The 15400-nt window shown below is 40.2% G+C and overlaps 1 protein-coding gene across 1 annotated transcript; it reads right to left on the reverse strand.

Annotated features, from left to right (window-relative positions):
• Nucleotides 1–5556: 5556 nt before the first annotated feature.
• On the reverse strand, nucleotides 5557–12127 carry dazl (deleted in azoospermia-like; the record flags this gene model as incomplete). Its single annotated transcript, XM_084080379.1, has 9 exons — nucleotides 5557–5601; nucleotides 6375–6425; nucleotides 7010–7099; nucleotides 8618–8748; nucleotides 9583–9649; nucleotides 9737–9788; nucleotides 10041–10132; nucleotides 11292–11420; nucleotides 12092–12127. The coding sequence occupies 9 exons, from the start codon at nucleotides 12125–12127 to the stop codon at nucleotides 5557–5559; spliced, it is 693 nt and encodes a 230-aa protein (XP_083936505.1).
• Between the last annotated feature and the right edge of the window lie 3273 nt (nucleotides 12128–15400).

Below are 15400 nucleotides of genomic sequence, written 5' to 3' on the forward strand. Positions count from 1 at the left end.
GCCTAGCAGCATACAGCACAAAATCCATTAAGGGGGGGGGCGATTAAAGGAAGGCAACGGGAAGGATAGGGCAGATAGACTGGGTGAAGAGAAGGTTTCTCATTAGAGGCTCTTGTAAAGAACAGTTTTGGACTGACAGCGCAACCAAGCGCGGATTACACACGAGGATAATCCGTCTGCTGCGCGTTGCCGCCGCGGCTCTGCTCCTCTCTTCTCCACTCCTCCTTTTCTCTCTACCCCTCTCTCCTTTCGTTTGTTGTTTCCTTTGTTGGGTGGGAAAGCAATTCATCTGCCGCAGAGGGAGAGCAAGGAGATGGGCACCGGGATGAGAATATTAGGCACTAAATATAGAAGTGGATGACGAGAGAGGAAGAAAATAGGGTTCTGGGTGAGCGATGGAGAGACGGGAGAGAGGAGAGCGCACTGGGAGCGCGTCAAGTTGCTCGGAGGGGAGGTGAGATCCCCTACTCCCCAAGAAACAAAGTAGCTCACCTCAAACGGTGTTCTAATGGGTCTGCAAGGAGAGAGAGGGTAAAAACAAATGATGACATTGATGTATTGCTCTGTCGCACAGCTCCGCGCATAACCCACTTTCCCTATAAACAGCGCACTTATCCTTTGAACAAAGGAAAGCCTGCTGTCTGTGGAGAGAGGAGTGGACGCCTTTACAGATCCACGTGTCTGTCTGGTCAGACATTAGCTTAATTTGACGACTTACAAATGGATAAAGTAACAGGATTTTTTACTGTGTAGCCATTAAGTGATTAATTACCACGTATTTTATATCAACATCACTTCTTCCACGTCGCCACGTGGTACTGAGGAGGTCATGACCTAGTGGACGGGAGATGATTGATATGACAGGTGACAGGACGCTTACGCACCAGATCGCTCTCTTAGTCTTGCACTCACATCATCTTCTCTCCATCGCTCTTCCCATCCCAGCCTGGCACATTTAATGGGCTGTCATGCATATCTTCAGTTCACTTCAACCTCTGACTCAGTACTAGGGGCTGTATACAGTAGCCCAGTGGTTCTCAAACTTTTTCATGTCAAGGACCCCCAAATTGACACTTATTAGCCCGCGGACCCCATTTGAAAAAATATGCCAAGGACCCCCATAAGAGAAGATTTTTTGTCTCTAGCAGTGATTTTGAACATTTCAATTTCAAGGACCCCTAGTTTCACATGCATTAGGCTACAGACCCCCATTTAATGGCATTTCTATCTCTGGGACCCCAATTTCTATTGTAAAATCAATGTTCATTTAACTCTGAGAGTGTACGAATGGAACTTTCTGAGTTACAGACCCATAAGGGTTCATTTGGTTCCATTTGTACATTTAGTTCCTAACTATCTATCATTTAGCTGGGGACCCCCTGGAACTCCCTCAAGGACCCCTGGGGGTCGCCGGACCCCACTGGTAGAACCGCTGCAGTCGCCTATATACCCAAAGACAGATAACAGGACGCCGGAGTATCAACGATCCTCCATCCCTATATAAATCAGAAGGTTGTCGATCGCATCGCGAGACACGGCGTCTCTGAACCTTGACCTAAATGGGGTTCATGTTCATCCTTTCCTTTCCCCCCCAGACTCTCACATAGTTCTTCTAACCTCGTTAAAACAGATTAGGCTATTCAACTTTTGTCATATTCTTGTAACTTTTTGACCATTTTCATTTGTATATTGTAGGCTAATATTTTCAAAGGTCTGGCGCACATCTGGCGCACATTGGGAATTTGGAATACATTGCATTCTGCGTACGAAAAATGCCACAAAAATAACGCAGCTGTAGCCTATATCTGTATATCATCAGGTTGATTATATATTAGGATACTATGATCAACAGGCTTTTAACGTGTTTTACCGTACATTTCCCACCACACTTGCAGCCACTCATCCCATCGGTCTGTATATTAAATAGTAATAATAATAATAATAATAATAATAACTCACCAGTCGTTGACTTGAGTCGATCAGGTCCTTTATGTGCTGGATTCTGGAAACTTGAATCAGTTGCTCTGTGATGCGACTCTTGTTAATGTCTGGTCCTCCTGTCAAACCTCTGGAGTTTGGACATCATCACGCACGCCTGGTGTGGTGGTGTGTGTTTGTGTGTCTGTGTGGCGCACGGGAGAAAGAAGTCATGTTGTGATCTTAGGGGGAAACACTGTAATCTTCCTTAAGGAAATGTTTTACTGCTAAGTATATTGTGTAGGCAACGCGACATGCGGCTCTGTCAGCGTGATGAAACACTCGCTCCCTCTACTGTCTCTACCCCACTCTCAACCGGTGTGCAGTGTTGCCACATTCTGTGAGAGAAACAAGCAAACCAGCTCTATGAAAAGAAGCCCAAAAGTGAGCGCTTTAAACAGACCAATACCAGTATTGGCTATTTGAAAATCTACAAGATCTACTAGTAGATCTGCTATTTTCAAACGAATTTCTTGAAAAAAAATTAAACATTTTATATATATATATATATACACATATATAAAACTTTTAAACCTGGTATGGAGGTTTAAATGTTAAAACAAGCCCAGAAAACCTTAACCCGGAACTACCGATATTTACAAGCAACTTTAGAGAATAACAAGTCCAAAGTCGCTTATAATAAGACAAGACATGGCAACATTGCAGGGTGGTCTACTCTACTCTGCTCATCCTCTCTCTCTCCTCCCTCGCTACTGCCTGGAAACAAGAGGCAGGAGTGGAGAGAAACCAGGCTGCTGGCAATCAAACCGTGACAAGTTGTCTGGCTCGTTCCTATGCCTTCCCCAATTAATCTCTGCCTTACACCATAGTTTAGGGTCTTCAGATTCAGAGGTAAAATGAGGAAAAGGTCATTTTGTTACACGCATCACAAGCGTATCCCTACTTTTAGGGTTTGTTATAGTGGTTTGACTATAGGATTGTAGGTTTGTTTTCCTCTTTATTTCTAAAATATCAACCCATCTAAATTCATCCATAATTAAAGAACGTCTGACGGGGTTGGTGTGTGGGTGGGACATGGCCCCCTGGGGAACTCTGTCACACCAACCAGGCCTGCGACTGAGATGGCAAAAAAACAAAATGTGGTGAAGAGACAGCAGGCCTTGTTACCAAGGAGGACCAGTCTACCTCCTCGTGACCAAAAACCACACATCAGAGACACTGTTTTGTGTCTAACTTCTATGCTAATGAACATACAATTATTGGTGCCAGATATTCCTTGCCACAGATGGTCATTCCTCGTTTTTTTCTTATTGATGCAGAAATGGAAATTAAGTACAAGAGCCAGGTATATAACCTATTCAGATATTACCAAAGTGTCTACAGAGTTACATGCCTGTAGCCTACCTGTACAGAGTTACATGCCTGTAGCCTACCTGTATAGACGCAAACAGTCTGGATTTGAAAATGGTTAAATTGAAACAAAAGAGAAAGCAGCATGAACATGTCTCTGGATATCCCAAGACATAATAAGCCACAAGAAAACGGCCCATTCACAAATGAATCCTGCACAAGATTGAAATTCAACATTCTTTTTTAAATTTAATTTACAATGTTAAACAGGGGCACCCAACTTTAACAGTGAAAGGACACACCAATCTCTGAACACAGCCATATGAATTACAGTTTCAACATCTCAACTAGAACCATTATAAAACAAACCCTGAAGTATAGTATATACTATACATCATACGCAAGCAGGTTGCAGCGCTGTCTCACTCCCCAAAAGTCATATTGTGATTCTTGACCAAACGTCAAAAGGTGACTTGAAGGGGGTACCCTTCCATGCTATTTTTTGATATCTGGCATCTAGAGTTGCAATACCAACCCTTGACAGCCCATTCATTCTAACAGAAAAGTCAGATCTGATTGTAATAAACGACGTTAAACTCGCCAACATTGCAGCTGTACGGGAAGGGTTGATATTACAACTCTAGATGCCAGATAGCAAAAATAGCATCTAAGAGTTGCTTACAGCTAGGATAAAGCATGAATTTAACTATTTACATTACATTTTCATATTAATGAATTTAGAAGGGCCAACTTTGTAGACTCAAGTACAAATATAACAATTGTCAACCTTTTATAAACAGTAAAATGCTTATCGTAAAACCATGGTGACATTAAATCAAACAACAAACAAACAAAATTACTTATTTTAAGTGAACTTCAAAGTGCAAAACAAACAAATGAGAAACAAGAAATTAGGTGTTTTTTTAAGTGAAGATCTAAAATTATCAGCTAGAACATCTTCTCAATACTTAATTGGCAAAGTGGCGGTAAAGGCTCTTTTCCACAGTAGTCCATTAGGGCAAATGATGTATAAAACGTGGACCAACAGCCAATTGTGAAAACATACAGTGATTTTCCTAATACAGTGTGACCTAATACATTCTTTTGTAGGAGACCTAATACATTCTTTTGGTAGGAGACCTAATACATTCTTTTGGTAGGAGAAACACCAGTTGCAAAAAACACAATCAGTGCATTGTGAAATACTATTTGGTATTGCATAAATTTGACCAAGATTAAGATCAGTTTGACACCGGTGGCAAAAGGCATAAGCTGCCCTCACAGCATCACTACTACAGTGTATATATAATTAATACTTCTATGTACAGTACGGAGAGCTCTCGCAGAGGACAGGAAAAACCCAAGACAACCCACATTTAAAAGAAGAATTCCAACATAAATACTAAAATGTCAAATACAAATTAAATACAAAAGTGAGCTTTAAAAGTCTCTTTTCCCATTTGGGATAATTTGCCACAAAGAAAAGGAGGAGGAAAATAAAGTAACCTGTCCATTAGACTGCATGCTCAGGGAGAGACGATACCTCCGTGGCTCTCTTCCCTGCCCCCTTGTGGCCATGGGTTTTAAAAGAGCTTCGAACCGTGACAGTTGATAGATGTGGGTAAAGTGCACGGCACACACCGCCCACCCGCATCAGTGTGTTGAGACGTGGTCTCACAAGCCAAGGAGGAGGAGGGGGAAGGAAGAGAGAAGAGGGGTCTCCGGAAATCCAAAAATGCCACGGTTATATCCACTTCTCGATCCACTACTCAATGAAGCCATTCCTGTTGGAGGAGCAAGTGAGGACAGAGAGAATACGTCAAAGCACAAAGCACATAGTGCTTAACACTTTTCCATTTTTGTCCTCTCTACCTACCTATTCATCCATCCATCATATACGCACGTCGCACATGGGAATCTACGTGTACATGCATATGTACACGTATATGCTCATGTGCATATCAATAAGAGGAGAATAGTCAATAGGATAGCCAATTATTGGCTTAGGAATGTGACAAAAACAAAAAAATCTCCATTTATTCAAGGCTTCATAGGGTGTGTAATTGATAGAAAATAAGTAATTTTTTGGGTGAACTACTCTTTTAAGCCTAATTTATAATTCATCGCATGACGCTGTCAATTGAGGGAAGATTTCTTTGTAACATCATCGTTATACAGTGAGTAGTAAGAGCGCAAGGTGATGGTGGACAACAGGACAGCAGGGACTGGGTTAGTACTCTACCTGGCAGAGGGGTCAGGGTCTACGGACTACAGCAGAGTCAGCACAGTCTGAACTCCACAGTCCGCATAGTTCTGCAAAACATAATAAAATGAGGGTGTCAACATACAGAAACTGTGATCTAAAAAATATGTATAGTCAGTTAATCATGCTGAGCAACTATGCTTAATTAGGGTTTAACTAGGGAGGTTAAACCATAAAACAAAAGAAAAAAACAATGCCAATATTGAATTTAAATATTGTGTTATGCAATATTGCAGATGCCTGGTTGAGAGTTTCTGGTCAATGCAAAAATGCAGGCCCTAGTGTGAAACCATTTGAGATGCTCTGCTCCAGGCAACACAAGGACGGTACAGATGGTCAACCAATGCCATCTAGTGGCCATGCCATGAGTAATGCAGGCTAAACACAGCTGATGATATTTGGAATAAAAATGTGTTACCTTTCAATACACTGTAAATGCTGTGTTTGAAATACTGAGCACACGACTGAAAACTAGACACTTGGATTATACAGTGAGAGTTTTGATAACAGATTGTTGATATAGTTTTGCTGTTCTTGGACAATTATTAAGTTCAACTACTTATTTTCTTTCTTTATTCTCTTTAAAATTACCTAATTTATGTACATGCTGGTAATGGGCGGGTGCAGATCTACAGTATATATATCAGAGAAATCGTTTATTTGAGCCGGAGGATTATCATCTATACAAGCAGATTTGGGTGACATCAGAGCCGATCCGCGCATCTCTACCGCATAGGCAAAACTTGCATAATTGCACTTGGCTACTGCCCAAACTTGCGTCACTTTTGGGATTACTACTGTTACCTACATAGTGAAGAGTTACCTGATTGATGAGCCGTGTCCTCTGTTCTCCAGGCCAGTGAGGTGCAGCGTACTGTGGGGGACAGAGGGAGGGCGTCAAAGGTCAGACAGATAAAAACACAGACTCATTTGACATGCTTATATGTGCACAGGGAGGGGCCACTGGGTGGAGGTGGTGTGTAAACCAGTCTAGGGCAGGGGTTCTCAAACTTTGTATGTGCCATTAAAACATTATGATCTCCACCTGCAATACCAGGAGATCAGCTAGGATCGATGAGTATGAGTGTGACCAAATGTCTGCTCAATGATAGAAAGGGGTCAAATCCTGTAAAATCAGGACTTTTACTTTTCAAGGAGCTTTAGGTTTAGGATGAGAGTATGAATTAAGATTGATTGTTCAATTCAAATTGAACTGCCAATGGAAATCAGTCATGGGTCCTCTAGTCCAATCTACACCAAATGCTTTGAAAACCAATTATATCCCCACCCCGATATGAAAGACCGCTCTAAAGATTTGGTTCTGCAAAAAATACTATTTTTTTTCCTGTTTCCTCACAGTTAAAGCAACAAAAAGCTGTGAGATTGTTCTCAGTCTCTATTGAGCAAATGATTTAGAGACTTGTAAAGTGTATGCTTATGTTCACCGTGTGTGTGTACCTGGAGATTGTAGGCGTTTTGTGCATAGCTCGGCGCATAGCTCATGGGCATCTGTGGGATCATGACCGGAAGGCTGGAGTAGGAGTAGGGCTAGGGAAAGGAGAAACATCAACATCTCTGTGTGGGGATCAAGCAGTGTTTTATGTGGCGAGCTGTTGTTGCTGAGCAGATGTTGGGAGATCACAGCGACCACCTCCCCATCCATCATCTTTCAGAGAGGACTAGAGGTCACAGCGATAATGGCAAGGAAAAAAAAACACTTGGCTGGTTTCAAGTAGAGGAATCCACAAACAATATTCTCTGAATAGCTCACAGATTTCAACGTCAGATCAGATTCAGTTGATTTGTCCCTTGGATGCACTGTTCAGGTAGAGTACATATGAAAATCCTAAACTGGGAAGTTCTACTACATAAAATTATGATAAGAATGCAACCACCATAATACTGTAGGGCACCGACTCTGTCCTGAATTACATGCATCCTTATTTAGTATCACTGGTGACACCGAACCCAACATTACACAACTGTATGTCAATATGGCTGCCATGAAAAAGGCCTACTGGCTGGAAATCATATTTTTAGTCTTTAGTCTTTTTAGTTTTATATTTTAGTCTTTATATTTTGGAAGGCCATGTAAAGATCTATTTGCTGCCTGACAACTAGGATTAGCATAGCTGGAACCAGTGAGTCTGACCAAGGGATGGGATGCAACAGAAGCTGATTGGTTGGAACACTTGGGGAGCACTGAGACAAACCAAGAAACCAAGTAACTAGAAAAATAACCACAACATATTTCATATTTTCCTGTCAATTAGATAAAGTGCTACTGAGTTTATGTATTGAATGGGCAAAGGAAAATCAGTCTATATTTTATAATAGGACTCCTTTAAGAGGAGTGGCTAGTAGCATGGTTACGGATCACTTAAGCCCCATTTTGACATTTCTAGGATTCCAGTACATTTGGTGAAACGCTTTGAATAGCAGTACAAGTTTATATCATTGAACTTTGACCCAATTTGGACAATGATCATTTTACTGATTCCACTGAAATGTACTATTTAAACATTCACATCCTAGAAACTCAACATGCACATTTCATAATGTCTTTAAATCCAGAACACCACTTTACAGAAAATGTGCTCGGCAGAGCACAGATCAAGGTGGCAATTTGTCTACAAGGTGTTGCAGTGCTGTTGGCCACGTCCCCTTTTGGACAATATTCTGTAGCGTCATGATCACAGTCACACATATGACTAATTAATCAGTTCAATCTGGGCCCCATATAATATTTTTTGGAAAGTACTGTATAGTGTTATATGCATTCTTGTGACAGGTTATGTCCCCTTTTGACAAATTTTGGTGAAAAGTTAATCAGTTCTTCCTTGGCCCAGGACCAACCGTTTCATCAATGTATGTGTAAATCCGCAGCACAGAACGTTTGTCATGCACAGGCAGTTTTAGCTTATTAATCATACTGTATATTGCCAGTGTGTCACCCACAATGACATGCCCATATTCGCCCCTCTAGGTTCTCTCCAAATATTATGAATTATAAGCGTATCAATTTAAGAGAGGTTACTTATAGCGTGCCGAGTGTATGGTGTGTACCTGACTGTAACCCCCGACCATAGGCGAGGGTGGAGCCACACCCCCTCCCATAGGAGAGCAGCAGCTGCAGTAGATGTACTGGGGTGGGCTAATCCAAGAAGACTGGCGATACATACGTGACTGCATGGAACCTAGTGCCAAAACAGGACAAAATAGCATATATAGACACATGGATTTGCTAAATACTGCATACAAATACTCTGTCTTGATTACCAATGCCTTGTCCTCTTTCTTTCTTTTTGTTATTTTCATTTTCTTCCCCATTTTAGATACCGGCAGTTCCCCCTGTGTGTAGTGTGGTCCCTGTCGCTGCAACTGTTGGGAGTGTAAGGAGTGGGAGAGTCTAGACAACCACGTCTCCTCCGATACACAAGGGAGTTCCCAGACGCTTCCTTTCACCTGAAAGTGAGCATTTTCACCGGGAAAGTATATTGCGTGCAGAGATTCACACAATCTTGCCCAGTTCCCCTCCCCACTCCAGAGTTACCCTGAACAACCAGTAGGAGTTAGTGCAGTGCAGTGACAAGGACACAATTCCCTACTGGCTTTCCTCCCGTGAACACACAGACAATTGTGTTTGTTGAAGCGTCCAGCCAAGCCAGAGGCACTGCTGCTGGGAAGCGAACGTAGGCCTCTGTGGTGGGCTACTGTTTTACTTGAAAACCACCCAGACGAAATAAGTCATGTACCGACACTGAGCTTTTTCCCAGGTGTTTTTTTTTTAGAATAGTTGTATTATTTTTCGCTTGGGGAATTATGAATAATAAAGCTTTATCTTAAGACATATGCTTAGATCTCAAATCTTGCAAATAAGCCACCAGAAAACAGACAATATGCTCAGTGTTAAAATCTGCAGGTTTGCAAACCAAATTCTGCTGTCGACCTATAAATAAAATGCCAAATTGTTTGGGGAAGATCAAATAAAAAGACTGATGTCCACATTAAGATTTCAGTAATGTACATACGAGAGGTCCTCTCTTTCATGATGGCAGGGCCCAGCTTGAGTTTCCTTCCATTAAAATTAACTGGTTGCTGTGGTAAAGAGCATACAGAGGAGGTGTTAGAACATATAAACAAACCAAACAGTAACTCCAGAGGGATACTGTAAGTGATACTTACCTCAGCAATCTTTGGGATGTCGACATCTTCGTCAAAGTATACAAACCCATATCTTGAGAAAGAGACCAACAATTTGACATCAGTGCTGATAAAAATCTAATGAAATAAATAACTGAAGGATATACTAACACACAGACACAGCTTTAATAATCACATCATTTATTTTATGTAATTGTAAACATTACTTTATCCTTACTTATTTCTGTTGCATGCATGGCCAAAACTGTCTTTATCTTTCAGCATTCCGATTGTCAGGTATTTATTCAGCCCCAATTCTTTGGCGCATGCAAAATGTAATGCTCACCCTTTGAAGGGCCCTCCCCGGTAAGTGATAAGTTTGACCTCCCTGATCAGGCCGAACCTTTTGAAGAAGTCACGGATTTCCTGTTCTTCCACCTGAAAATACCACAAATTAACAAATAAATAATACATTATAAGTGGGTTAACTGAAGGCAGCAAAACCTGTAGTTTAACTGTCAAAGTATCAAGTATCATGAAGCATCCTTAGCATCCCCAGATTCCCCACATTTGGTGAAAATAGCTGATCTACAAACTTGTGTCGTGAGCTTGCAGATCGACTATTTTCTGCAAAGAGATTTGCTACAGAGAGAAAAATAGAGCCCTAGGGGACCCTGATCAACTAAATATATAGAGCAGGTGTCGGCAAGTAGGATTGGCCTCAGGCTTAATGTTTGCTAAGCCAGTGGTTCTCAAACTTTTTCATGTCAAGGACCCCCAAAATGATATATATTTGGCCGCGGACCCCCATGTCAAAATATTTTGTTTCAGGGACCACCCCAGAAGCAAAAATTGTATTTTCAAATGTTCGCTTTAAAAAACATATTCAAAGATTCGCAACATTTTTCACGATTTTTTAATGGTCAAAGTATATAAGGTTAAAGTGGTTAAAATTATTCTGACTCTATATTAACACATATACATAACCCCAAGGACCCCTGGCGGTACTTTTTTTGTGCAGGCCTCCTTGGATGTGGCACTTAAGAGGATATTTAGTTCATCAAAAGGTTTCAAAAGAACATTTATCTGGAGACAGAGAGTCATACTCATTTTCAAAAAAGAGCTCTTTCATGACTCAAGGTCTCTTAGAACAGAAAGAAACAATGTATAGTTTTTCATCTAAAAGTCTCAAGAGGAAAGTTGACAGTGAAAACATAACATTCAAAGAATGGAAAATAGAACTATTTGTTCATCCGACCACCCCGTTTCATCAATCCAAAGCTATTGCTGTCCATATCTTACCTGGTCAGCTGTTGTAAATTATTTACAAAATCATTTGCCGAATCAGTTATTACCGCTGGTGGGCCAGTTCTGGCCCACAGGCCTACCACTGATATAGTCTTAAGTGGGTATTATCCCATCAACAGCAAGATCGCATGTTTAATCCCTACAACTATACAGTTTATCCTGTTGAAGTGCCCTTGAGTGATAGACACTGAACCCACCCCTGCCGTTATGTTGTTCCAGATCAAATCTTCAGCTTATCTATGTAACTCAAATGTAAAGACACCATCCACACACATCAGATCCAACCCACCTTTGGATTGATTACGTTAATCCCTCCGACAAACAGTGTGTTGGGGGTCAGCTTGCCCTCAGGTAGAATGAAGCCGTTCGACATCTTCACTGAAGGTGAAGTCTGATAGCGATAGCGACCTCTTTGACTCTGGATTCGGAAGGCATTAAAATAAGAACAATGAAGTGAGTTAAGTGACTGTTGGCAAAAGAAAGAGTGGCACTTAAATTCTTTGATATTTGACAGCAGAATATATTCTACCAATTCCATTAGTAGTTTACATCCATTAGCAAAATGACATTCAAGGGCATATATATCCCTATTGTCAGCCAACAAGTTCACAAGTATTACATCTAAAGGGGAATACTAATCTATCTAGCCATATACATTTCATTTAGTAGAACTCAGTGGTGGCAAAACTATTTTTTTTTTAATTAAGTAAAAGTATGAATATAGCAATGTAGAAACACTTGGACTAAAAGTCAGATAATCAATTTACTTGAGTAAAAGTACTCATTATGCAGAATGTCCTGTTTCACAAGGTATTATGTATAAAATGTTTTAAAATCTTTTGAAAATAGAAGGTCTACAAGCTCACAACACGTTGAGCTTGTAGATCGGCTATAAAAAAGTTTAAATAGGCCTAAGTTATATGTTTTGTAATAATGATCCAAATCTACAACGTAAATAAAAGTTAAGTTTTCTAATAATTGTAGTGGAGTAAAAAGTACAATATTTGACTATGAGATGTAATGGAGTAAAAGTATTAAAAAAAATGGAAATATTCCAGTAAAGTAAAAGTACCTCAAAATTGTACTTACTTTCCACCACTGGTAGAACTTAACTGAACCTACCATGCACTAAAACAGAAAACTATGCAGCTTCAATACTAAACCATGAGAAGAGAATGCATGGGCAAGGATGCATTGCCTAGTATAACTATTAGGGCCCAGTGTAGCTCCATAAAGAACCTCTCACTCCGCTATATACCCCACTGGGCCTATAGCTATATAGGCCCAGTGGGGTTGTTTTCTAAGGATAACGTTAAAAGATACGCAATTCGTCTAAAAATGTATAAGCTACAACCAAAACATTCACGTAATTTAGATATATCCCATCTGTAAAGTGGTGGAAAAAGTAATCAAATGTTTTACTTTAAGTTAAAGTATCAATACTGCAACGTAGAAATACTCTGTTACAAGTAAAAGTCCGAATTCAAAATGACAAAAGTATTGGTATCAAAATGTAAGTTGAAGTTGTCAAATCTTTTGAAAATAATACCTCAAAACTTAGTTACTTTACACCATTGCATCTGTGTCCACAAAAATCAAGTTGGAAAATGTAGTTAATTGTCAGATTTCTGGCCTTTAGGACCAGTGTTCACAAAATATGATCACATATCAGTCAAATAAGATGCATTAGAGTTGTATTTTCGAACAACATTCATGCTAAATCACAATAAAGTGGCAGGATGAGGTACGTCTCATCCCCCCGCGTTTTTTTTTAGCAAGATTTATAATCCATCGTACGGCGGTCTCTCGTCAAAAAGAGCAGATCTACAAGCTCACCATGCGTCTGGATGCCAGGAGTTCTGCGCTTGTAGATCTGACACTTTTACTGAGCGACACCATCATACGAACGAAACATAAATGAGGCCTTTTAGCACTTGATTGGAAGCCAATCCTCCTAATCTGACCAAACAAAACCATATACATCGGCTAAATTCACCTTTAATACGGTATAAAACATAGCCAAACGGATGTTTTGTAATTTTATGCCATCTGTTTACATGAAACATGTAACTACAGTGAGCTCAGAAGTTATCAAGTCTACGATCGTTCACAACGCCGAACAAAACATGCCAAAAAAAAATCGACCGATCGTCATCTATCATCGATCAATCGAGCCGAAACATGACGTGCATGCTGTGATCAGCGTAAAAGTGTTAAAAGAGTGTCACTCACCATTCTTAATTTAAAATGGAAAGTGATTAAAACAACAAATTGGCAAGAACACACTGACTGCAACACGGCCTCCGCTGACCCCTGAACTGAACTGTTACTGAAGTCTAAACAGGACTGAATGCTGATGGACAGCTCAGAGCCACGCCCATAGCATGATGATGCTCTCTGCACCTGCACAGAGTGTAGAAGAGAGAGTAACGTCACGCTTTGATCTCGCCACTATAGTTCCAAACATTGGAACTATATCATTGAGATAGGCAGAGCACTTCCGCATTCCATTCTTACAAATGGGAGTTAACGTTAGTATCATAACTCTCTTATACGGCTCTGCACCTGCACAGCAACTAACTCGGGAACTTTTAGGCCACAGATTTGTGAGACAAGACATTCAGCACCTAACAAGCAGTGGTGGAAAAAGTACTCACCTTTTTTTACTTAACTACTGCAATGTAGAAATATTCTGTTGCAAGTTAAAGTTTGGGATTCTAAATTTACTTGAGTAAAAGTACAAAAGTATTGGTATCAAAATGTACTTAAAGTACCAAAAGTAGAAAGTACTCTTTTCAACTGTACAAAACAATCTTTTGAAAATAGCAGATCTACAAGCTCACAAATTAGCGACGCATTATGAGCTTTAGATCGGCTATTTTCAAATAGCCGATTAAATGAGTTTGTTTTGTAATAATAATAATCCAAATTGTAGTGGAGTAAAAGTACAATATTTGACTATGACATGTAGTGGAGTAAAAGTAAAAATGTAAAAAATTGGAAATGCTTCAGTAAAGTAAAAGTAACAATTTTACTTAAGTACAGTACTTGAGTACATGTAGTTACTTCCCACCACTGGCTATAGCTTATCTTGCATTTAATGTGGATGTAAGGTCAAGGAAGACTATGTAAAGGAAAGGTCAGATACGTCACGTTCTATTGGGAGGCAAACACACAAACCAAAAGACTGATGGAAACTAATAAGCAAGTCAGTGAGAGCCGGGTTGATGAATAAACTCTTTGGATGATTGCAACCTTCTTTGTCAAATAATTGGTTCAGGCTTCAGGGAAATAAAAGAAGACATGGCAGCCCTTCACTCCAAGTGAAAGACAGCAGACCTTGTTCTGGTCTGCTGTTTCTGAAGATAGCCACTAGGTGGTAGTAAGGGCAAGCCCATATTTCAGAAATGTCTATTTTGTACACAAATCAGCAAACTGTGCTTAGGGCCTTCACAGTATCTCTCCAGTTGCACATAATTGATGGAGTTGGCTTGTAGGATCTGACGGCAAGGTAGTGAACCTGAGGATTTTATAGTGTAGACTGTGGTCCCACAGTTAAATCATAGCAAAGGTGGGACGTGGCCTAATGCATATGAAACTAGGGGTCCTTGTAATAATAATTAAAAAAGACAATCACTGCTCTATGGTACTGTACATTGAATATCATTAATTATATCTATCAAATGTGAACTTGATGGTAATTTCTCTCATTAAAAACGTAATTAAAAACATTAATAACGTTTGACCTTTAAATTGATAGAGCCTTAACTGTATGTATGATATGGAGTTATGAATATTCCTGAATGTGGATATCAACACCAGGACAACCCTTGCCTCAGAGGACTATGACTGGCATGTGTATGGTTGGATATCTTTTCCCCCATTTTTGGGGGGAAAGACCTATAAATACGCGCGCACACTTAAAAAAAACACTTTTATGTTATGAAGTGAATCACTTCCATCACTGTGATGACCACTGTGACCACACCGCCCACTTCACACTGGGTGTGATTTTTTCTTTTCTTTTCTTCTCTTCTCTTTCTTTCCTTTCCGTTATGTGAAGCACTTTGAAATTGTGTGTTTAAAAGGTGCTACACAAATAAACGTTCAGCCTACATACTTTTTTTATGATGAAGATTACTCAGATTGACAGATTCTATACTGTGAGCCATCCTGGCAAAAAATACCATGATGGCTCAAATCAAATGCCATCTTCCACCCTCGATAGCACTGGCTATTCCGCCAGCAAACAAACAGACTGTCAGAGAACAGGCCAGTTCCACGGATGATCATTGCCAATGTGATTTTCATCAGCAAATCTGCAACTGACTGACACACAGCACAGCACAGCACAGACCACCCTTCTACCCAGGTCATCATGCATGCTGGCAGCTCCAG

The sequence above is a fragment of the Gymnoscopelus microlampas genome, assembly GCF_963454915.1.
Source record: "Gymnoscopelus microlampas genome assembly, chromosome: 15".
Lineage (NCBI taxonomy): Eukaryota > Metazoa > Chordata > Actinopteri > Myctophiformes > Myctophidae > Gymnoscopelus > Gymnoscopelus microlampas.